This window comes from Garra rufa, chromosome 19 (genome assembly GCF_049309525.1).
Source record: "Garra rufa chromosome 19, GarRuf1.0, whole genome shotgun sequence".
NCBI classification, from domain to species: domain Eukaryota; kingdom Metazoa; phylum Chordata; class Actinopteri; order Cypriniformes; family Cyprinidae; genus Garra; species Garra rufa.
Genome location: NC_133379.1, coordinates 31,325,210 through 31,349,800, shown reverse-complemented (window position 1 = coordinate 31,349,800; position 24,591 = coordinate 31,325,210). Strand labels below are relative to the sequence as shown.

Genomic DNA, 24,591 nt, shown 5'->3' with positions numbered 1-24,591 from the left:
GTTACACGCTAATGCTGATCGTATCCGTGGGGTGATTGACACAGGCAATGCTCTCATCCAGAGAGGTGCCTGTGCTGGAAGTGAGGATGCCGTCAAGGTAACAATTTCAGAGCTATTTCAGATATAGGCAGCTGGTGAGTTACAGTCGGTGCTCATTTTGCTTTGTTTGCGCTAACGTTTGCTTTCAGGCTCGTCTTAATGCTCTGGATGAGCAGTGGCAGTTCCTCGTCAACAAATCTGCCGAGAAGAGTCAAAAACTGAAGGAGGCAAACAAGCAGCAGAACTTCAACACTGGCATCAAGGACTTTGACTTCTGGTTGTCTGAGGTATTGATATATGACTACTTAGGACCTCTTTAGGCTAGTTTGATAGGGGTTGACTTAAATTTTGATCTTTTTTTCCCTGTGCTCTTAGGTTGAGGCTCTTCTTGCCTCTGAGGATTATGGAAAAGATCTAGCCTCAGTCAACAATCTCCTTAAGAAGCACCAACTTTTGGAGGCTGACATTTCTGCTCATGAGGTAACACTTCAGACCACTAATCAGGAAACACTAATAAAGAGCATTTCCAAAATTGAATATCTTCAAATTGGTTCTCATTGTTTTTGTGTTCTTATAGGATCGTCTGAAGGATCTCAATGGCCAGGCTGACAGTCTGATGGCCAGCAATGCCTTCGACACCTCTCAGGTTAAGGACAAGCGTGATGCCGTCAACGGACGCTTTGTCAAAATCAAGAGCATGGCTGGTGGGCGCCGTGCCAAGCTGAATGAGTCACATCGTCTGCACCAGTTCTTCAGGGATCTGGACGATGAAGAATCTTGGATCAAGTATGGTTTACATCATTCCGTGTGATCTATAAAAAAAAATTGAGGCTGTATGCTATATTGAATTCATTCTCTTCCCTTAGGGAAAAGAAGTTGTTGGTGAGCTCGGAGGATTACGGACGTGATTTGACAGGAGTACAGAATCTGAGGAAGAAACACAAGAGGCTGGAGGCTGAGCTGGGAGCGCACGAGCCAGCTATTCAGGTGAGGAGGCACCAAGGCATAGATGCATATCAATTCACAGAAATGAAAGTCGTTTTAAATGCTAACTGTGTTTTTGTGGCCTTGCAGTCTGTGTTGGAGACTGGGAAGAAGCTGTCTGATGACAACACCATTGGACAGGAGGAGATCCAGCAGAGGCTGGCCCAGTTTGTGGAGCACTGGAAAGAGCTGAAAGATCTGGCTGCTGCTCGGTGAGAGCTGTATTATAGTATTTTGCTTGTTTCTGATTTTTTCTGCTCAAGTTGAAAAGTTTTACCAATTATTGTTTGGTTTTCCGGGTTTTAGTGGCCAGAGGCTTGAGGAGTCGCTGGAGTACCAGCAGTTTGTGGCAAATGTGGAGGAAGAGGAAGCTTGGATTAATGAGAAACTGAACCTGGTTGGAAGTGAGGATTACGGTGATACTCTGGCAGCAGTGCAGGTGTGAAAAAAATAAACCACATTTAGTTGATTATGGCTTGATCTTGGACATGCTGTTTTTTTAGCTTGTGTCTTAAATTTCTAACTTTGGTTCTTCTTTTCCAGGGCTTGCTGAAGAAACACGAAGCGTTTGAAACTGATTTTACTGTGCACAGGGACCGAGTGAATGATGTGTGTTCCAATGGAGATGAACTTATCAAAAAGGTACAGTTCAACTATTAGAAAGTCCATATAGTGCAGATTTGGCCCTTTTACCTTATAATGCTTAATTAGGGTGTTCAAGTGCTATTGTAATTGTTAGAATGGCCAAGAATCAGCATTCTCCACACAAAACTGATCGGGCAGATAACCGTAAGTCATAGAGACTTAACACTTGGAGGTACAGGCTCCAAGTGCCTTATATTGTTGGAATCCTCGGTTCATTACGGACAAAACATTAATTCGATTTGATCGTCACCATGGTGAAAAACCGAACTTGTGATCTTGTTCAAGGTTTTTCGCCTGACCACAGTAGTGCATAAAGATTCTATGGAGAGTGAATATAAATAATTATCAAAAAAAAGTTTAACTTTTGCTATAACAAAACAGAAGTGGCTATAACTACACAACTAAGTTGGTACACAATGTCTTTGTTCAAAGTGCCACAAGTGTCTGTGAGGACATTAGCGTATCCCAAAATGCAAGAAATGGCCGCCTGGGTCAATGAATTTTGAGCAACTATTAGACAGGGTTGATAGAGGCCGAATGGAACAAAACTTGGTTGCCATGTTCGACTCACGGCCGAACATGTTTTACAGCTCTGTAATCACTTTGTGTTTCACTTAACCACACAAAATTCACATCATTTGATAGATTACCTCAGTCTGAACAACTTTGCCTCAAGAACCACTGCCGCCAATCAAATGGTTCATTAAATATTCTTGATTATGTAAAAAAAAACTTTTATGAACTAGCCCTAGATAATTCACCTCTAGCTCAATAAAACCATTGCAGTACAATTATCTGGTCTCTCTAGATCAATAATGATCAAAAAATGTTGAATTTTGGGTAGCTATAACGTGGTCATTTTTAAAAAGGGGAGTGGCTAAAGATACTTGAAAGCATATAGATTCTAAACGAAAACTCAAAACTTCAAAACTAGGTGAGCTCAAGCCACAAATGATTCTAAACCAAAGTTTCATGGAGATCAGACAGTATGTGGTGCTATAACAGTTAAACAAGCTTAAAAAAACTATGTCAGTGGTGAATGACCTCAAATTGCAGAACATGTTGATGTATTTACACAAACACTAGATATTCATATCATTTGATAGATATCCTCATTCTAAATAACTTTGCCTCTAGGACCACTGCTGTCAATAAAAAATTTTCGTCCAAAATATTCAGGATTATTTAAAAATGCTACTTTTGTGAACTAGTCCTATGTTTTTGCTCAATTTCAACAAAACCACTGCAGTACAATTCTCTGGACCCTCTAGTTTCATAATTATCCACAACATATTGAACTTTATACTTTGGTAAGTTACAACGGGGTCATTTTTAAAGGGGCATGGCCAATTATGCCCTAAAGCCTATAAATCTTAAACAAAAACTCAAAACTTCATGAAACTGGTTGAGCATATGCGACAGATGCAACATTTAATGGAAATTTGACCATAGGTGGTGTTATAACAGGTGGCATTTTTTTTTTTTTTTTTTTAAATCATTGATTTTGGCGTTTGCATTGTGCTTGAACCCCGGTAATTGCTGATTGCAGCTATATTTTCATCATATTGTTTTTGCTTTTGTGCAGGAGAACCACAACGTGGAGAACATCATGGCTAAAATGAAGGCCCTGCGTGGGAAAGTGACAGAGCTGGAGAGAGCTGCAGCTCAGAGGAAGTCTAAACTGGATGAGAACTCTGCCTTTCTTCAGTTCAACTGGAAGGCTGATGTGGTGGAGTCTTGGATTGGTGAGTGAATGAAAGCTTTAAAAGAGGGTTTGAGAATGTACTAAGTGTTATTTTCTCTGCTTCTTTGTAACTCAAATGTGTCTTTGGCTTGATCAGGTGAGAAGGAAAACAGCCTGAAGACCGATGACTATGGTCGTGATCTTTCCTCAGTGCAGACTCTGCTCACTAAACAGGTATGGCATTGCATATGAAACATTGCTTCAGTAAGCTGCTGCACAGCAGATTCTACAGAAGCTTTACTGCTGTAACTGACTATTTTTATTCTTTTCTATTATAGGAAACCTTTGACGCTGGGCTTCAGGCCTTCCAGCAGGAAGGTATCACCAATATCACAGCCCTGAAAGACCAGCTATTGGCAGCCAAACATGTGCAATCCAAAGCCATCGAGGCTCGTCATGCCACCCTGATGAAGCGCTGGAACCAGCTGCTCTCCAACTCAGCCGCTCGCAAGAAGAAGCTTCTGGAAGCCCAGGAGCACTTCAGAAAGGTATGAAGAATGGAATTTTGCCTTCAGTTAGGAAAAGAGGTTTTGTTTTGTGTCTTTAACTGCTGTTCTCTTCCAGGTTGAAGATCTGTTCCTCACCTTTGCCAAGAAGGCCTCAGCCTTCAACAGCTGGTTTGAGAATGCTGAAGAAGATCTGACAGACCCTGTGAGGTGCAACTCTCTGGAGGAGATCAGGGCTCTGCGGGACGCCCATGATGCCTTCCGCTCCTCACTCAGCTCCGCTGAGGCCGACTTTAACCAACTGGCAGAACTTGATCGCCAGATCAAGAGCTACCAAGTGGCCTCTAATCCATACACTTGGTTCACCATGGAGGCTCTAGAGGAGACCTGGAGGAACCTTCAAAAGATCATCAAGGTAATGATGGCCTCCTAACGTTGAATGTTAAATTATTGAATGTGAGCTTACTTTTTTTTTTTTAACTAATTTATGTCTATGCTATACAGGAGCGAGAGCTGGAGCTACAGAAGGAGCAGAGGAGGCAGGAAGAGAACGATAAGCTCAGACAAGAGTTTGCCCAACATGCCAATGCTTTCCATCAGTGGCTGCAGGAGACCAGGTACAGGGGACTAGCATGCACTACTTGGAGTGCAGTTCTCTCTTAATTTCATTATAGTAGAATTATACACAAACTGCATGCAACACGTTTGTTTACATTGCATGACATCACACACATCTGTTTGGATTTGATCAATCTTTTCTCATCTCCATGGAACTTCCTTAGACGCCATTTTCATTCAAGTCATCGACTGTTTTTGTGACTAGACTTCAAAGGGATAGTTCACCCAAATATTAAAATTCTGTCATTATTCACCCTCATGTAGTTCCAAACCTGTAAAACCTTCTGAACACAAGTTAAGATATTTTTGATGAAATCCAAGAGCTTTTTGATCCTGCATAGACATCAACATAACTGACACGTTCAAGGCCCAGAAAGGTAGTAAGTTCGAATGCTCGATTTGAACAAATCCTCGATTAATTTTTTTCCTGTCGATTAACCAGCAAATTACCGGAAGTGGCGCATTCCACAGATGGGAATCCATGAAAAGCATTATTAGACCGTTTTCCCAAGACTGGATGATATAAAAAAAACATTTAAAAATCGTAATAAAGCATAATGCTATTGTGAATTCACAAACGCTACAATTTAATTAAATAAACATATGCGCTTTCATGAGTTTTAGAGTGGTTCAGTTCATCGTAAATGCTGCTCCACACAAACTGTTAGCAGTTTACAAACTTTATTGATAAGTTTGAACACCTGTTAGACAAGGTTAACAGAGATTGTTACGATTGAAACGAAACTCAGTGGTCTGAGAGAAACCAGAAGTCTGAGAGAAATTTAAAAGAAATCAGCCACTGGGGGGAGGGGGGATATCCCATTTTTAAGGAAATAGGATTGTTTGTTGCATGGTTTTTCACACATACACGCAATATTCTTATGATATGAAAGAACTCCTCATTCTGAACACTGCCTCTAGAACCACTGCTGTCAATCAAATCGTTTGTTAAATAATTGAGATGATGTAAAAAACCTACATTTGCAAACTAGTTGTAGGTTGGAAAAAAACACTGCAGTAAGTTTAAATTTACCCTTTGGAAAGCTTTAACGGGATCGTGTAGAAAAGGGGCCTGTGCAAATTTACCTAAAATCCTATAAAGCCTAAAGGACAACTCAAAACTTCACAAACCTTGCTGAGCACATGCGACAGGTGATTCTTAAAAAAAAAAAAAAAACCTATATGATTATTTGCATTTGATACTACATTTGAACTAATTATTATTGCCTCATTGCTATTAATTATGTGTTTTTCAAGTAATTTTAAAGGCTAGTCACTCGGTCTATTTTTATTACCACAAAAATTTTATTAAAAGGAACGACTTCATTCAACAAGTTCTTCTCTTGTCAGTTTTTGATTGAAAATGCTGCTCCACACAAACTGTTAGCGTTTACAAACTTAATTGATAAAGTTTGCGAACCTGTTAGACAAGGTTAAAGGAGGCCGTTCGGAACGAAACACAGTGGTCTGAAATTTATGAGATCAGCCACTGCGGAGAAAATAAATTATGGTTTGTTGCATGGTTTTTCACACATACGCACGATATTCATATCATAGGAAAGAACTCTTTATTCCAAACAACTTTGCCTCTAGAACGTCTGCTGTCAATCAAATTGTTTAAATAATTGAGAAGATGTAAAGACTGCAGTACAATTCTCAGGCCAACAATTGCCAATAAAAAAAAAAAAATTACCCTTTGAAAAGCTATAACGGGTCGTTTAGAAAAGGGGCCTGTGGAAATTTACCCAAAATCCTATAAAGCCTAAAGGAAAACTCAAAACTTCACAAAACCTGCTGATTCTAAAAAAAAAAAAACCCATAGGATTACTTGCATTTGATACTTTATTTGAACTAATTATTATTGCCTCATTGCTTTTCTATATGTATTTCAAGTCATTTCAAAGGCTAGTCGCTTGGGCTATTTTTATTACCTCAAAAATGTTATTAAAATGTTAATTTACTCAATTAATCATCAAAATAATCAACAGATCATTTGATTACAAAAATAATCGTTAGTAACAGCCCTTAACCGTAATGTTATGAAGTTACGAGAATACTTTCTGTGCGCAAAGAAAGCAAAAAATAACGACTTTATATTCAACAATTTCCTCTCTTCTGTTAGTTTTCGACATGCATTCGCAAAACTAAATCAAGGTTGAACCACTGATGTCACATGGACTATTTTAACGCTGGCCTTACTATCTTTTTGGGCCTAAAATGTGGTAGTTGCGTTGCCATATCCAGGGTAAGAAAGCTCTCGGATTTCATCAAAAATATCTTAATTTGTGTCCCAAAGATGAACGGAGGTTTGGAACGGCATGAGAATGACTAATTAATGACAGAATTTTCATTTTTGGTGATCTATTCCTTTAAAGGGATGGTTCGGAGTAGAATTGACTTCATTGCTATGCACTCCGAAGCCCATCTAAATACCCCTTACCTTAGTCTAACATTTATGGAGATATTAGAGTTTTTCGAATTGCTTGTTACAGGAGTGAATGGTACATGTAATATATCCCGTAAATTGCACCACTAAACGTGCAAGTAATCTTACCAAACTTGTACAGTAGTGTAAATAGGTTATGTACTCACAAAACGCTGCATCAGAACATTTGTAAGTCCACCATGAGTGTTTTAAAAACACGTTTTACCCGAGAACTACTAGTCTCAGAAACTACAAGTCGACGTCACTTCCCTGGTTTGAAAAAAGCACGTAAAAGTCCTCCTACTACATCTGTGTGCATGTCAACTTGTAGGAGGACTTTTACGTGCTTTTTTCAAACCAGGGAAGTGACGTCGACGTGTCGCCATTTGTAGTTTTTGAGACTAGTAGGGATCGGCTAAAACGTGTTATTAAAACACTCATGGTGGACTTACAAATGTTCCGATGCAGCATTTTGTGAGTACATAACCTATTTACACTACTGTACAAGTTTGGTAAGATTACTTGCACGTTTAGTGGTGCAATTTACGAGATACATCACATGTACCATTCACTCCTGTAACAAGCAATTCGAAAAACTCTAATATCTCCATAAATGTTTGACTAAGGTAAAAAAAACTTCGGATGGGGTATTTACATGGGCTTCGGAGTGCATAGCAATGAAGTCAATTCTACTCCGAACCATCCCTTTAAGTCATTGCCTGCTTTGCCATGTTGTCTGTTTGGGTAAATGTTTCCACATTGATCGCACCACTTAAAAGCTTTGCGCTGGTCACGGTTGCTTTCATGCGAGTGTTGAGTAGTGGCGTTCAAGTCACCGCTCACTGTTTTAACTGTTTCTTTGTCTCTCCCTCCCTTATTTGTCTCTCTTTCCCCATTCCTTCGGCCTTCTCGCTGCTACCCTGATGCTTGGGATCATTTCTCTAATCAGGACATACCTTCTGGATGGGTTAATATCACATTTTTTTACTCTTTTACTGTAGTGTGTTTGTGTGCGAGTGTGTATGAACTGTTTAATTGAATCAATGTCTAGAGGCGATGCTTTTTTGGGGGAATTTCAGGTTAGGACAGACCAATAATTTGGTTCGAAATAACACAGGGTGATCACACTTTACATATATTTTGCGTATTTTATGGTATGTTTTGACTGTATATTTCCAAAGTATTCCTTTGTTTTTTCACACTCTTTTTCCATTCCCTCTTCATCTCCCACCTCCCTCGTCTCTGAATAGCATAGCCTATCGGAGGGTAATCCGTGTCTATCAGTATGAAGTCGATGATGATCTTTCTGGAAGGTCTTCTCCCTTTTTTTCCTTCCTCTGATTGGCCTCTTACCCCTCACCCCCTCATGCACTCGAGTCTGACCCCCACTGTAAAGGCTCTGTGTGTGTGTTCAATCCCTTTACTAACATTCACTGCGATGTGAGGCTTTTTTTTTTTTTTAGATGAACCCTTCCAGCTTCTTAATCCAACACGCCTGGCTACATTTGGCACCGATGTTGAGGAGTGTGAACACTTCATCTCATTCTTTAACCTTTTTGTTGGTTCCATGTTTCAGTTATTTATGGATTTCTTTCTTAATTTTGAGGAAAATGTTCATGCACCAGATCCAGGGTGGAAACTGCAGTGTGATTTCCATGATTGAAAAAGTACTTTGTAGACATTTTCAATATCCTGATCTGATTTTGAACACCTGTGCATTGACATTTTTGACTTTGTAAGACTAGTCGAGTAACTTTGAATCTTTGATTTTGCACATTTTCTTTTAAAAGTGTGCAAGCTTAGCAGTGGTACAAATCGAGCAGTTTCTAACCCTGTTGACAGCAGCCCTAATCAAGCATGGTCTGGATTACCATGGATATCATTTGGCTTCGTTAGCATGATTTTGGTTACTGTAGTTGCATTCTGGGGTGGCTTACTGTATAGTTTGTACCCCATATCTACTACAAAATTGGTAAGTCCTATTATCATGTACAAGAAATTCAGGAAGATGTAGGTTATAGAGCTAGATGTAATGATAAGCAATATAGTTAAACTCTTCAAAATAGATCTTTTTAACTCTCTGGCAGCTGATAATGACTTAATAACTGAGCTAGTCCAGTGAGAGCCACTCTAGTAAGGTGTAGACTGGCATGTGGAGTGAGTGAGATGATTTTGGATGGATGTGCCATTTGCTCTCGAGCTTCTGCTGCGGTTTCACCATTCTGTGTGTGCACAGGTCCTGCATGGTGGAAGAATCCGGAACTCTAGAGTCACAGCTAGAGGCCACTAAGGTGAGTTTGAGAGCGGGGGATGGATAATTAATCAGCTTTAGTGTATTAAACCATATTAGTAGCACACTGCCATTTAAAACATCACATATTTAATCTAAAATACAGTGAAAATAGTAATATTAAGGGTCTTTTCTATGATTTCCGCAATGCAGAAAACACAAATTCGGAATTCAGTCATGAAAACGGAATTTACTGTATAACAAGGAATGTTACTGAATTTGACAAATTTTGGATGGATACATTAAATGTAGGTTAGAGTCGCGTCATGAGCATTTTACTATTGCTTTTGATAAAAATGGTAAATGTATCGGATACAAACAAAAACTTAAAGGTCTTCACAGCAACCCGTCAAAATAAAAGGTTGGTTTAACTTGAAAAAACTGTGACAGAAATTATTTAATGTAATGATGGTACTACTATTAATAATAATAAAAAAAATAACAGAATTTGGGAAAGAATAAAAAAAAAACAGATTTCATAGGGCCATAAATATTGTGAAATATTAATAATTAAAATAAAATGGAATACAGAAAATGAAAGAGAAACTGAATTTGGTTTAAAAAATAAATAAATTTCTGTTGAATCTTTAATAAAATGCTGTTTAATATTGTAAGTTTCATGATTTCAATTAATTAGACATGCTTTTATTTTGATGAATACAATTTATTTTAACCATTAAAACAATCTAGAACAATTAAAACAGTCCAGAAAAAAAACTGTCTAAAAACAAAAAAAAACTGAATTTAGAAAAATTAAAAACAAAAAAAACGGAATTTGGGGAAAAAAATAAAACTGATTTCATAGGGCTCTAAATATTGTGAAATATTGATAATTAAAATAAAATGGAATCCAGAAAATGAAAGAGAAACTAAATTTGGTTTAAAAAAAGTAAACATTTTTATAGGGTTGAAAAATTTATTTTTTTGCTAAATATTATAAGGTTCATGATTTCAATGAATTTGACATGCTTTTATTTTAATGAATACAATTTATTTTAACCATTAAAACAATCTAGAAAAAATGGAATTCAGAGAAAAAAAAAATAAAAAAAATTGGGAAAGAATAAAACTGATTTCATAGGGCCCTCAATTTTGTAAAATAATAATTCAAATTGTTTTATAGTTTAATATATTTATTTAGTATTTTAGATAGCAAAGCTTTTTTGGATTATTATTTTAGCAGTTAAATATTTAAACTACATTTCTTTCAAGATTTCAATGAATAGAATGTTTAAAGGAACAGTATTTATTTGAAATAGAAGTCTTTTGTAACATAATAAATGTCTCTATTGCCTACATACTGACATCAAACTGTTTCAGTGATATTATATAAAATAGTGAATACATTGTTTCTGAAAAATTGTGTTTTATGTGCAAAACACATTCATTTATTTATTTTACTCAAATATAAAATGGCTTCGAATTTGAGTCGTAAATTACTAGACAACCATAGGAAATTGTGGGAATTCATTGGCCAGAAAGTGTACAAACATTTCACTTTGCAAGAAAAAGGACATTAAGACACTTGCATAAGCTTTAAACCCCAGAAAGTAACAGATACTTGGTCACACTGAACTGTAAAATGCTCTGTTCTTATGTCTTATCCCGTCTGGTTTTCTCTGCAGCGCAAGCACCAGGAGATTCGTGCCATGCGCAGTCAACTAAAGAAGATCGAGGATCTGGGAGCAGCCATGGAGGAGGCACTGATCCTGGACAACAAATACACAGAGCACAGCACCGTGGGTCTGGCTCAACAGTGGGACCAACTCGACCAACTGGGCATGAGGATGCAACACAACCTGGAACAACAGATCCAAGCCAGGTGACACTTCTCAAACCAATCCAAAACATTAGATATTTTCATTAAAAGTTATTTATTATTCATTTTTTCTTCTAATTCTTTTTTTAGAAACACTACAGGAGTAACAGAAGAGGCCCTGAAGGAGTTCAGCATGATGTTCAAGTGTGTAATCCGCTTTATTTAAAAACAAAACCTTACAATGCTACACCTAAGTCTTCTTGAAAACGTAATGCAAATGTTTGTTTCTCAGGCACTTCGACAAAGAAAAATCTGGACGTCTCAATCACCAGGAGTTCAAGTCTTGCCTGCGCTCTCTAGGTTACGACCTGCCCATGGTTGAAGAAGGAGAACCAGATCCAGAGTTCGAATCCATCCTGGACATTGTGGATCCAAACAGGTGAGAAACATCTTCTGTGGATGCGCTACGTATTCAATATCTTTCCTTTGGATGAGCTAACATTGATTTGTTTGGTTCAGGGATGGAAACGTGTCCTTGCAGGAGTACATGGCCTTTATGATCAGCCGAGAAACAGAAAATGTGAAATCAAGCGAGGAAATCGAAAGCGCCTTCCGTGCTCTAAGCGCCGAGAACAAACCCTACGTCACTAAGGAAGAACTCTACCAGGTACAAAATATCTCAGTCTGTTTTCTTTCAGCCTTGGCTTTTTATTTGGTGTTAGAACGATGATTTTAATGACTTTGTGTTTACAGAACCTGTCCAAGGAACAAGCAGACTACTGCATTTCCCATATGAAGCCCTACTTGGACAGCAAGGGCCGCGAAATCCCGTCAGCTTTCGACTTTGTGGAATTCACCCGCTCGCTCTTTGTCAACTGATTCCCCGCCCCCTGCCTGCCAGTGACCAATCGGGATGCGTCCCCCCCCCCCTTCACAAGAACACACGGCCAAACTGCATGGATCTGAATTGAAATTCTCTATAGCACCCAGTATAGCAATATCTGTATCTTGCTCTCACTCTTAACCCTGCGTATTTATCTGACACTTCCTCATGCTTCACTGACAATAGTGTAGTGGATCTGTCTGCATTTTATTGTGGTTGTTTTAGCTGTTAAGTGCTTTGCTTTGTTTAACAAACCTATAGAGAGGACATGCTATAACATCACCCACGAGACTGCAGTGTGCTTAAATAAACGCTACTGGTTATAACTGGACAGAGTTGTCTGTGTTTTTTATTTTACAGTTTATATGTACAGTGCAGTGCATATATACAGTTGAGGTCAAAATTCAGAATCAGAATCTGCAAATTGTTAATTATTTTACCAAAATAAGAGAGCTCATACAGAACGCATGTTATTGTTTATTTAGTACTGACCTGAATAAGATATTTCACATAAAAGATGTTTCCACATAGTCTACGAAAGGAAATAATAATTACATTTATAAAAAATGACCCTGTTCAAAAGTTTACATCCCCTTGATTCTTAATACTGTGTTGTTACCTGAATGATTCACAGCTGTTTTTTTTTTTTGTTTGTTTGTTTAGTGATACATGAGTTCCTTATTTGTCCTGAACAGTTAAAGTGCCTGCTGTTCTTCAGAAAAATCCTTCAGGTCCCACAAATTATTTGGTTTTTTAGCATTTTTGTGAATTTGAACGCTTTCCAACAATGACTGTATGATTTTGAGATGCATCTTTTCACACTGAAAACAACTGAGCCAGGGGGTGAAAACATTTGAATATGAAAATCAGGGTAAATTTAACTTATTTTGCCTTCTAGGACACATGTAAGTATCTTCTGTAGCTTCTGAAGGGCAGTACTAAATGAAAAAAAAAAAAGATATTTAGCCAAAATAAGAAAAATGTACACCTCTTCACTCTGTTCAAAAGTTCACCCCAGCTTTTTAAGCATTGTTTTTCCTTCTGGAACATCAGTGAGTGTTTGAACCTTCTGTAATGGTCACATATGAGTTTCTTTCAGGACAAATAGGACTCATGAACAACTATCACTAAATAAGAAAACAGCTGTGGCTCATTCAGATATCAACACTGTATTAAGAATCAAGAGGGTGTAAACTTTTGAAACTTTATTATTTTCTATTTTGGTTTATGTGAAATGTCTTAAATCATTACTAAATAAAAAATGCATTTTATGATCCCTTTTTATTTTGCTAATATAATTAACATTTTGCAGATTCTGCAAGGTGTATGTAAACTTGACCTCAATTGTAAATGTGTTTTAAGAACACCCAAACCTTTGAAAAGACGAAGCTCAAACAATCAGTCCGCCACCTCATTGGCCAGCTGTTCTAGCATTGCTGTTTCCTTTGCACCTTGTTCTGTTAACTCTGCACTGAGCTGCCAGATGTTGACGCTACCATCTGCATTGCCCACTGCCAGCAGATGTGTGTGTTTGGGGTTGAACTCCAGGCAGTACGTTGGCTGACCACTTGTGTTCTGGTCAATTGTGGCAGCTGGCCTTAAAGACTTCCGACCCAAATCAAACATTTGGACCAGTCCTAAAGTAGTAAAAAGTAAAACATGTAAAACTATGGAGAGAGAAATAAATAAATGAATGCACAAACAAACATCTCACCCTGTCCTGTGGATGCAGCAAAGACTAGAGGGCGCGTAGGTGACCACCTCACCCCAAACGCATATGAATCAGACACCCGGAGAGACAAAAGGGGGCGGGGCTGGAGCACAGTGTGCAGATGAGCCAAACCATCTGTCCCGACACTTACAAACAGATTCCTAAAATCAGAAACACCAGATGTTACAATTATTGCCAATTAGCTATAAAGAAGATATTATACTAAGTAAAGAAAGTACAGGAAGGTATCACAGCTCACCTATGGAACGGTGAGAAGTGGACTGAGTGTACAGGGCCCCCTCGTGGTGAGAAAGAGAATTGCACTGGTGCCCGCAGTGTCACGCTCTCACCGTTAGGGGGCACTGCTGCTACTGTCTCACTGCTGAAGGAGCATTTGAGGACAAGGCCCCCCTCTGAGCCCAGCAAGAATGTGTCCAGGTCCCACGGGGAAAGTGCAACGGAGGTTACACCAATAGTAGTGCTACCTCGAGTCTTCGGGGAGAGAAAATTTTTAAATTAGGGTCAAATGCCCGCTTTACTTCAGAAAAGTCCTTCAGGTCAAACTGATTCTTTGGTTTTTCAGCATTTTTGTGTATTTGAACCCTTTCCAATAATGACTTTATGAATGTAAGATACATCTTTTTACACCGAGGACAACTGAGGGACTCATATGCAACTATTACAGAAGGTTCAAACATTAATGATGCTCCAGAAGTAAAAAAAAAAAAAAAAAAAAAAAAACATACATTAAGAGATGGGGGTGAAAACTTTTGAACGGAATGAGAATGTACATTTTTCTTGTTTTGCCTAAATATCTTTTTTTTTTTTTTTCAGAAGATACTTACATGTTCCCCAGAAAACAAAGTTTCATTTACTAACATTCAAATTCTAAAAGTTTTCACCCCCCAACACTTAAAATGCATTGTGTTACCTCCTGAAGCATCAGTTCAAATACACAAAAATGTTGAAAAAACAAAGAATTTGTGGGACCTGAAAGATTTTTCTGAAGAACAGCCGGCAGTTTAACTGTTCAGGACAAACAAGGGACTCATGAACAACTATCACGAAACAAAAAAAAAAAACAGCTGTGGATCATTTGGGTAAGAGATTCTGCAAGGTGTATGTAAACTTTTGACTTTTGATCATCTTCACAAGAAAAAAATGGACAGTTAGCAATTTTCACAAAATAACCAACCTTGCTTGCTGTTCCACTCTGAGGTATTTGCTGTTGAACAAGAGCATATCCAGAACTCAAGATGAGTTTGGCTTCGGCTCCATCAACAGTCCACAACAGAACTCTTCCTCCTGAACCGGCGCTCAGTATGATAGACTCCCCTCTGCGAGGTCCTGGGACCCAGCTGACCTGTACACACAGAAATACTCTGCATTTATGGATCACTGAATGCTTATGTATCACATTTCATTCATAGACTTTTTATTTAATAGGTTAAATACCTGATAAACCGGTTCACGGTGGGTATCTGCAGACATTCCCGTCTGAGCCAGAATGAGGTCCTGTGAGCGGCTGGTGTCCCAGACCACCACCTCGCCACTGTACAGCCCCCCTAATGACACGAGAAAGAGGAAATCAGCTTGATGAAGTGAGCCATCAATATTCATATGTCCCTAATAACTTTATTTTTTGGAGAATTTCAGACCATTTTATTGATAACTGTTCAGGATGCTTGAGAATTATATTTGGTAAAAAAGAAAATGAAGTCTGTTTCCCATTTAGATCTATCTATCTATCTATCTATCTATCTATCTATATATACACTACCAGCCAAAGATTTTTGATCAGTAAGATTTCTATATTTTAAAGAACTTTCTTCTGATCAGTAAGCCTGCATTTATTTGATCCAAAGTACAGTAAACTAAATATTTTTACTATTTAAAATAACTGTTTTCTATTTGAATATATTTTTACATGTAATTTATTCCTGTGATTTCAAAGCTGAATTTTCAGCATCATTACTCAAGTCTTCAGTGTCACATGAACCTTCAGAAATCATTCTAATTCAAGAAAACTTTTTTATTATCACCAATATTTAAAGCCAAGTACATTTTTTCAGGATTCTTTGATTAATGGAAAGATCCAAAGATCAGCATTTATCTGAAATAAAAAGCTTTTGTAACATAATGCATTATACCCCATTTATAAAATTATAGAAATTAATACTTTTATTTAGCAAGGATGCTTTAAATTGATCAAAAGTATAAATACATTTATGTTACAAAAGATTTATATTTCTTTTGAACTTTCTATTCATCAAAGAAACCTGAAAAAATTATACTCAGCTGTTTTCAACAAAATAATAATAAATGTTTTTTGAGCAGCAAATCAGAATATTAGAATAATCATGTGACTGGAGCAATAATGCTTAAAAAATCAGGAATAAATTACATTTTTTTTAAAATATATTCAAATAGAAAACAGTTATTTTAAATAACAAAAATATTTAAAATTAAATTTAAAAATGTTACTGTTTTTGCTGCACTTTAGATCAAATAAATGCAAATATCTATATATTTATCTAATTTTTAAGAATGATACTAGTTTTACTGCCTCTAATATTGCTAATTTAAAAAGTAAAAACATGTCTCTAACAGGATTATTTTTTATTTCTGTATTATTTAACTGACACAACATGATTCCATTTTACACAAATGTTGCATTTTATGCATAATTGTACACTTCAATTTCTTTATGCAATTATTTTATTCGTTTTTTTTATTTTCTATTTTGGGGTAAATTATGAACCTAGATGTTTGTGTGTTTTTTTTTAAAGCATTTGATTTTGTAAAAGTGTGTCCATACCAGCAACTACAGATGGTCTCACAGGATGGAAGCACAGACACATGACTGGAGTGGCCACGTCTATGATCACATCCGGCCTCTTTGGGTTCAGGTTCTGTCGGTCCAGGTTCCACGTGCACACATAAGCCTTCTCATTGCTCCAATCACCATCATCCACACTAACCCCCAAAATACAACATTAAAACTTTAATTACAACAGGTGGTTGTATGTGTCTGTATAGGGAAAGGGCTGTTTTACCGGCCAAATCCACAGCCTATGACCGAGCCGGTGCAGTTCCAGGAAACACTGGTGACTTGCAGACCCCTTTCCTTAGCATCAACATGCTGAAGACGGTACATGCAGGACACCTGTGCAACAATTTACCAGTTGTGAGATCATTTAAACAAATTATTAATATATGTGACCCTGGACCACAAAACCAGTCTTGAGTAGCACAGGTATATTTGTAGCAATAGCCAAAAATGTCACAATTATTCATTTTTCTTTTAGGCCAAAATCACTGGGATAATTTCCTACCATAAATATATCAAAATGTAATTTTTGTTGAATTATATGCATTGCTAAGAATTTCATTTGGACCAATTTAAAGGCGATTTTGCCCAAGCCCAAGATTTTGCTTCTTTTTTTTTGCACCCTCAGATTCCAGATTTTCAAATAGTTGTATCTCTGCCAAATATTGTCTTATCCTAACAAACCATACATTAATGAAATGCTTGTGTATTCTGCTTTCAGATATATATTAATCAAATGACTGGTTTTGTGGTCCAGGGTCAAATATTCTGCATTTAAGGCTCTCACCGACTCATTTTGATCCTCCCAGTTCACTTCAAACCCATCAAAAGCATGGCTCTTGGAGTTTTTCACCAGTTCTTTGATAACTACGTCTTCAACTCTTTTCAAGAAGTCCAGCAAACCAGGAAAACCAGATATGTCTTGATCTAGGGAGAGTGTTTGACTGATTTGGTCTTGTGTCTGGGTGCTGTTGTCTAACACATCTTTGGCTTGTGTTTCAGCCTCTGCTGTGTGAACTGGAAGAGTTTGACAGCTCCTCTGTGTGAGAATAAAACACACACGATATATCATCACACAAAATGACTGATATCCTTATTCATAGAGAAGGTAAGAAAACCTTTGTACTTACTGATTCTTGTGTTTGCTGCTGAGACTTTCTCCATGTCGATTCGGCACCAACTAAGTCGAGCGCTTCATCCGTGAACATGTTTAAACCTTCTCAAACTTTACCTCAGACAAAAAAATGTTTATATCTTTACAAAACGCTTAGTTTTAATAAGACGTTACCGTTAGCTATGAGCTAGCGATTATTTTTTGGTTGTTATTCATCATATTTACAAACTGTTTTATGTTCGACGAATCTAATTCTGCTTCTGTAATGGGAAAAAACGTTATTATCGCTAATTTTGCACGATATTTTATTGTATTTGGCCACTGCACAGCGCTGTCCGTTCCTCCATTATTATCCTAGATGTGACATCCGTGACTGCGCTGCCATGGATACCGCGAGCCAATCAATGACTGCCTGTCCGTCGTACGTCACTGGTGTTAGCTTCTGATTGGTCAACCTACTTTGCGCAGTTTCAGTTTTGTATTATAAAAGGACATTTTGCCTGGACCGTTCTTATAATTCGGTGTCTATTAAAAAACACTAACATTGTTTGGTGAAATGCTATTATGATTTATCATAAAAAGAACATGTAAACGTTTTAAGAAGTCATACATACAAAAACATGACTGGCTGGCAGAGAAAAGTACGTTAAACCCTGTCACGCCTGAGGCGTCTAATATACGCTTTATATAAACATTTTTTGGTAACACTTTATAATTAGGTTTATTCGTTAACATTATTTCACTACTTTAGTTAACGAACTAAAAATAAGCAATATTCTACAACATTTAGTAATATTAATTTCAACATCTACTAATGCATTATTAAAATCAAAAGTTGTGTTTGTTAACATTAGTCAATGAACTACTGTGTTTTCATTAACTAACATTAACAAAGATTAATAAATAGTAGGGCTGTGCAATATATATTGAAATGATCGAAATATCGCAAGCTTTGAACAAAAGACAAAGAGAAAATCACTAACTGCTCTTGAATAAATAAACTTGTGTTAAAATTATTACACTATTGTTAAAATTACATTTTTATGTAATGCTAGAGTAAAACACTACCGTCTTCTTTTTCCGAAGTATTGTAGAGGTGCTTTGGATTCTCATAAAAAGTGAAATATGTATGGTAGTCATATTAGAATAGAAATAGTGTAAATATATTGTTAATTGTTTGTACATTAACCGATTTTAATTCTTTTTTAATATATTACTGACCACGTAACAGTTTTTCTTACGTGTCCATTTAATATCAAAAAGTTCAACTACTAGAAGTAGATTATTTTTCTTTATATTTAAAAATAATAATAATTGGGACTAAGGTGACATTGTGACTCGCTGATTAAATTTGCATGCACATGGTGTATAAATGACTAGCCATCATAATTATGATAGAATTATACTTTAGAAATACATTTCATCATTAATAATAAAGCGATAAAATATTAGTTTTCCTCGGATTCCCCGTAACATGGTGTACATGATATGCTTCACGATAAAGGATCAGCATCACAATCAGAAAACACAATAACCCAAAATATATACATAAACACACACAAAATAATTAAAATACTTTTTTTGTCCGTACCATTCGATGAAAATGTAATAGATAATTCTGTGTAAGACTGCTCTGGGAAAATGACCATAGTCCAATAAATTACTTAAATGAACAATACATTACACTATTTATTAAACCTTGTTAATGGTAGTTAATAAAAATACAGTCATTGTTTGTTAATAGTGGATGAACTAATGTTAACACAACTTGTGATTTTAATAATGTATGAATTAATGGTGAAATTAACTAAGATTAATAAATAGTTCATTCTGAGTTAACTAATGAACCTAATTGTAAAGTGTTACCACTAAACTCTTTAGAGCTTTAAGCGGTTAAAATGTACCCTTATAAAAGCCATAACTCAATTGTAATAAAAAATTGCTGTCTGCAATACCTCAAAAAAGTGATTTATTCAACACAAACCCTACTGTCATGACTCTTTTATGACAATTCAACATTAAGCTAAACAGACTATACAATTACATTTAGAAAAACCTTTAAAGATGTACCAAAACATTCGAAATAAACAGGTGGAGAAAAGATCACTTGTAGAGCTCTTTAAGATTCTACAGGCTTTATTATCTCATTTAAATAATCCTTTAATTAGCCAAGCTCAAAATTACAAGAGGAAGTTTTTGTGTTTTGTTTTTATTAAAAATGTTTCAAACCTCATGGGTGTCTGTAAAACATTACAATGAAAAGTCAATCAACATAAACCCAAATGTTGATGTGTCAAATGCCCACTCGCCCCACCCGACCCCACTGAACTGTCAACAATAATAACTGCCATACCCTGATATTGACCCCAAAACATTTACAAGAGGTGACAGGAGCTAGCTGGTGCTTTCCTTTTGTCCAATATATCACATAGGAAAAACAGTGTCAACTCTTTGGGGCCCACCTCTGCATTAAAGAAAATATATATAAAAAAAAAAAAGTGGCTAGGTATGTACGCTATGATTAGATCACTGCACCATGGCTTATTACTTCAACTCACAACCATTCACAGAGAGAGAGAGAAAAAAAAAATCATTTCATATACTTAATATATAAACTGCTATTTACTTCAGTTTAGTCTACAGAGGATGACGTGCAGATTGTTAATATTTCGTATTCGTCTTTGGAGATGGTGGTAATTAAAGATGACGCAAGAGGCTTCAGCAACGAGATGCCACTAGTTTTCCAATGCAGGAACTGTATGTCCAGGGAATTAACTGGGTTTAGACATGGTCAGGACAGGAGAGGCTTCAGTAGAACAGAAGATGGAGCACACGAAAAAAAAATTAAAAAAAATAAAATAAAAACAAAGCTTTTTGCTCCCATGGTTGGAAGATGACTTCAAAAAAGGAAAGAACAGGTACAAGTGTTGGAATATGTCCTTATCAGCCTTTAGTCATCCTCCCCATCATCCTGAAAAAGGAAAAAGAAAGATATTTAGACTCCAAATACATACATCTACACATTAAAGATGTTAAATTAAAGCAACACTTTGAATAATTCTCACCTCACCATCTTCTCCATCATCCTCCTCTTCATCTTCCTCACCCTCTTCCTCATCTCCTTCTTCGTCGATGTCCTCCAAGCCCTCCTCCTCTTCCTCATCGTCTTCCTCCTCGCCTTCACCCTCCTCTTCATCCATATCAGGAACCTGAGAAGATAGATGAGATGAATACAAATTCTGATTTGCTAATACTAATAAACACATGCAAACTGCAATGGTAATGTTTCATACCAGGTAGTACTGCAGAGGGTTGGGCCAGATGTCATCTTTAATGACCTCTCCGAGTTCATCAGCCCCTGCGTCGGAGTGATCAGTGAACCAGGTGAAGAAGCTCTCTGGCTCTTCATGTTGCCTCTTCTTCCCTGCCTTGTTCTGTGTCTGTCCAGTACGCTTCGTCAGGTCCTGGAACACACATAATTAGTTGACAGACCTCCAAAAAAGTACAGCATTAAGCAAAGCAAAAAAAAAAAAAAAAAAAAAAAAAAAAAAACACACACACACACACACACACACACCACAACACTCACCTTTCCAGCCTTCCATTTGATTTCAGTGGATTTTGAAGATGGGTCACCGCTCTCATTCAAGTGGAACTCTTTTGAGAGGACTTTGTTTTCAAAGTATGGATTTTCATCGAAGTACTGCATAAAAAGATAATCACAGGTCAAACAAACTGGTTTTTCACAGCTGAGCATTACACTCTTAAAAAGAAATAATTCTATAAAGAAACTTAAACATCTATGAAACTTCTGAAATGCAGAAAAGTTCTTTAGATTTTTAAAAATGGTTCTTTAAGCAAATGTTCTCAAATGGTTCTCTTTATTTTTAAAAGCATACTTTCAAAACTTGACCAGATGAAAAAAAAAAAAAAAAGTGTACTTACAAAATCTATTCTGTAACCTGATTTGATGTCCTCAAATTCCGTGACCTCCACTCTGGTCAGGTAATGAAGTGCTTCTTCATCCTCCTCACCGAGCAAGGCTGAGACTAGTAGTCAAAAAACATTAGAAACAAATAGAACATTTTAGAAGTCAACAATATTTAATATCAACAGTTGGTCTCAATATTATGTTATGTCAAATCTCACCTTGTGGATGGTTGACGAATGTTGTGACCCAGAAGTTTGGAATTTTGGCTATGAGTTCTGATCTCTTCTGGAAGAATGGCTGACGTAGCTTATTGTACTTCTGCTCTACTTTTAAAATTTCCTCACTCGCCTGCTCATTCAATCTGAGGAAGGGAAATACAAATGCATAAACAAAGAAAATGCATTAAATGTGTACTTACAAATGTGACCCTGGACTACAAAACCAGTCTTAAGTAGAACGGGTATATTTGTAGCAGTAGTCCAAAATACATTGTATGGGTCAAAATGATAGATTTTTCTGCCAAAAATAATTTGGATATTAAGTAAAGATATTTTCTATTGTACATTTTCTACCATAAATACCGAAACTTAATTTTTGATTAGTGATATGCATGGCTAAGAACTTTATTTAGACAACTTTAAAGGTGATTTCCTCAATATTTTGATTTTTTTTTTTGCACTCTCGGATTCCAGATCTTTCAAATAGCATCTCAGCCAATTGTCCTACCCTAACAATAAGTTTAAAAAAAACCTGACCCTTATGACTGTTTTTGTGATCCAGGGTCAAAAATGATACTTGAGCAACAATTGCAAACTTACCTGTCGATTTCATTCTGTACTTCATCAATGTGTTCAATTGCCTCCTGTTGCTCTTTTTCTGAAATGCAATAAATTAACAAAGGTTAATTCACTATCCTGCAAAAAGCAGTAGGACAAAATTGCACATGCATGCAATCCTAAGAAACAAAAACATCACAAAATACACACGTGCAACTACATAAAATGTATTCGTACAATGTAAACACGATGTATTTGGTAAACCCATATAGCAAAACAAAGCAGCATTGCTTTATGCAACCTCATCTGATTCAAAAGCACACAGATAAGCTAAAAGTGAAAGCGAGGTGTGATTGCCGGGCGACCAGCTCAAACCGGTGCAGTTTCAGCAGCTGCTGCGCAAGGCCGCGAGGTTTAAACGGAGGAGGTGGAGGCCACGCGTTGGGCCAGATTTACCGTCCTACAAATGAATTACACGTTGCTACCGCGCATTAAAAGTTAAATCGAATCAGAAAGTAATTTCGACCCACTTTAGCAACAATAAACACCTCTACGGTTATTTGTGATGCAGCGGTAGCGTGGTTCTGTGACACATGCGGGAATGGTTCGTGATGGCGGGGGAGACACAATAACCAGTTAGCCTATTAGCACACAACATGGGCGCAATACAGTGCGTAAATAACACTTAAGTCATATTAGATTTAAAAACGCATTTGAGCACATAAATAAGCGTAAACAACTTGGAAATGTGTTGTATTTGTAAGCTAAACGGCGAGCGAACACAATGTTCGTCGAGCATGGCACAATGAAGCCGCCGAGCGAGGAAACATGGCCTCCGGTGCGCGGAACATCCCTTTGCTGAAATTACCCCGCAAAAAACGACTTCTCCCGGGCACAAACTCTAGCTTCGCTTAAAGGTTCAAATAAATGCCAAACAGCTAGTTAAAATTAGTATTCGTGCTTTAAACGCAATAAGTGTAAATTACTGAAAATGGCGGTGCGCAGGAGGCCGCCATTACTTTACCCGAGGTCTCGTCCGCTCCGTCGTGATTCGAGTTCTGCTCCTTTCGGCTCACTTTCGCCGCCGACGCCGACATTATTCCCCCACAGCCGAGGATTTGCCTTCTTACTCCTGAAACGAAAGCTCCGGAACGTCCTCCTCCGCTCGAGGAAAGCGAAAGAAGGGGGAAATAAAGTTGGTTCTAGCTCAGTTTAGAAATGCGAATCTCACAACGTGTGTTGCGCTTCCCCTCCACACATACAACACACGCACACTCAAATGAGAGATGCGTATCGCACCACGCGCCTCCTCTTTTCTGACACCCGCCACTGTGCTCGCAAGCGCGCCCCCCCGGCAGTGCCGAGAACGCGCTTTAGGAGAATAAAGAGCCACGCCTCCATTGGGGAGTAATGTAATGTAATATATAATATAAATTAGTGCTATCAAACGGTTAATCGCGATTAATCGCATCCAAAATAAAAGTTTTTGATTACATAATATATATGTGTGTACTGTGTATATTTATTATGGCTATATAAACACATACACATACATGTATATATGTAAGAAAAATATGTAATGTTTATTAAAATATTTATGAATATTTGAATTTTCAGCAGTCATTGCTCCAGTCTTCAGTGTCACATGATCCTTCAGAAATCTTTCTGAATTGGAGCTCAAGAAATATGTTTTCTTATTATCAGTGCTGAAAACAGTTGCTGCTCAACAGCATTTAACATCAAAATAAATATAAACATAAATGTCATTACTGTAACTTTTGACCAATTTCATAATTCTTTGGTGAGTATAATATAATATAATATTCGGATAGGTAATATATAACAAATAATGAGAAGAAACAAGTTAATTGGGGCAGGAAAAATATTTTGCACACTCAGTAAAAAAAAAAAGTGGAAATAAAATAAATATCAAACATTGGTTATAATCAATTTTTTATCCAGGCAGGCTGCATTCATCCGATAAAAATTTGAGTAAATACATTAATATTGTGAAATATTATTACAAAAAAAAAAAATATTTTCAAATGTGATTTCTTCCTGGATTGCAAAGCTAAATTTTCAGCATCATTACTCCAGACCTTAGTGTCACATGATCCTTCAGAAATCATTCTAATATGCTGATTTGGAGCTAAAAAAAAAAATTCTTATTATTATCAGTGCTGAAAACATATTTGTGCTGCTCAACAGCATTTAACATCAAAATAAATATGAATATAAATGTCATTACTGTAACTTTTGACCAATTTCATAATTCTTTGGTGAATATAATAATAATATTCAGATAGGAAATATATAAAAAATAATGAGAAGAAACAAGTTAATTGGGCCAGGAAAAATATTTTGCACACTCAGCAAAAAAAAAAAAAAAAAAAAAA

At 36.8% G+C, this 24,591-nt stretch overlaps 3 protein-coding genes across 3 annotated transcripts; 1 reads left to right on the top strand and 2 right to left on the bottom strand.

Annotated features, from left to right (window-relative positions):
• The first annotated feature begins 6 nt into the window (after positions 1 to 6).
• LOC141293071 (spectrin alpha chain, non-erythrocytic 1-like) lies at positions 7 to 12,164 on the top strand. Its single transcript, XM_073825126.1, has 21 exons — positions 7 to 97; positions 189 to 326; positions 415 to 519; positions 617 to 825; positions 906 to 1,026; positions 1,114 to 1,235; positions 1,330 to 1,462; positions 1,567 to 1,665; positions 3,254 to 3,413; positions 3,510 to 3,586; positions 3,691 to 3,900; positions 3,977 to 4,273; positions 4,363 to 4,475; positions 7,851 to 7,868; positions 8,152 to 8,214; positions 9,138 to 9,192; positions 10,817 to 11,013; positions 11,101 to 11,154; positions 11,243 to 11,389; positions 11,470 to 11,617; positions 11,704 to 12,164. Exons 4-21 carry the CDS (start codon positions 656 to 658, stop codon positions 11,827 to 11,829), a joined length of 2,310 nt encoding a protein of 769 aa, XP_073681227.1. The 5' UTR covers positions 7 to 97; positions 189 to 326; positions 415 to 519; positions 617 to 655; the 3' UTR covers positions 11,830 to 12,164.
• Positions 12,165 to 12,489: 325 nt separating this feature from the next.
• On the bottom strand, positions 12,490 to 17,823 carry LOC141293073 (cytoplasmic dynein 2 intermediate chain 2-like). Its single transcript, XM_073825128.1, has 9 exons — positions 17,505 to 17,823; positions 17,162 to 17,413; positions 16,601 to 16,710; positions 16,363 to 16,520; positions 15,000 to 15,109; positions 14,740 to 14,907; positions 13,804 to 14,036; positions 13,548 to 13,705; positions 12,490 to 13,470 (listed from the first exon to the last, which is right to left on the bottom strand). Exons 1-9 carry the CDS (start codon positions 17,580 to 17,582, stop codon positions 13,232 to 13,234), a joined length of 1,506 nt encoding a protein of 501 aa, XP_073681229.1. The 5' UTR covers positions 17,583 to 17,823; the 3' UTR covers positions 12,490 to 13,231.
• A 2,226-nt stretch (positions 17,824 to 20,049) lies between these two features.
• On the bottom strand, positions 20,050 to 23,428 carry LOC141293074 (protein SET-like). Its single transcript, XM_073825129.1, has 8 exons — positions 23,220 to 23,428; positions 22,238 to 22,295; positions 21,638 to 21,780; positions 21,434 to 21,537; positions 21,078 to 21,191; positions 20,782 to 20,952; positions 20,554 to 20,697; positions 20,050 to 20,459 (listed from the first exon to the last, which is right to left on the bottom strand). Exons 1-8 carry the CDS (start codon positions 23,290 to 23,292, stop codon positions 20,439 to 20,441), a joined length of 828 nt encoding a protein of 275 aa, XP_073681230.1. The 5' UTR covers positions 23,293 to 23,428; the 3' UTR covers positions 20,050 to 20,438.
• Positions 23,429 to 24,591: the final 1,163 nt, after the last annotated feature.

Coding starts and splice junctions, on each gene's coding strand:
- LOC141293071 (XM_073825126.1), top strand. CDS start 656: ATGGCCAGCAATGCCTTCGACACCTCTCAGGTTAAGGACAAGCGTGAT. Junction 1,666..3,253: donor GAGATGAACTTATCAAAAAG/GTACAGTTCAAC, acceptor GCTTTTGTGCAG/GAGAACCACAACGTGGAGAA. Junction 11,155..11,242: donor GAGTTCAGCATGATGTTCAA/GTGTGTAATCCG, acceptor TTTGTTTCTCAG/GCACTTCGACAAAGAAAAAT.
- LOC141293073 (XM_073825128.1), bottom strand. CDS start 17,582: ATGTTCACGGATGAAGCGCTCGACTTAGTTGGTGCCGAATCGACATGG. Junction 14,037..14,739: donor AGAGTGGAACAGCAAGCAAG/GTTGGTTATTTT, acceptor CTCTCCCCGAAG/ACTCGAGGTAGCACTACTAT. Junction 13,471..13,547: donor TGCTGCATCCACAGGACAGG/GTGAGATGTTTG, acceptor TTACTACTTTAG/GACTGGTCCAAATGTTTGAT.
- LOC141293074 (XM_073825129.1), bottom strand. CDS start 23,292: ATGTCGGCGTCGGCGGCGAAAGTGAGCCGAAAGGAGCAGAACTCGAAT. Junction 21,192..21,433: donor CAGGTTACAGAATAGATTTT/GTAAGTACACTT, acceptor CTTTTTATGCAG/TACTTCGATGAAAATCCATA. Junction 20,460..20,553: donor ATGATGGAGAAGATGGTGAG/GTGAGAATTATT, acceptor TTCCTTTTTCAG/GATGATGGGGAGGATGACTA.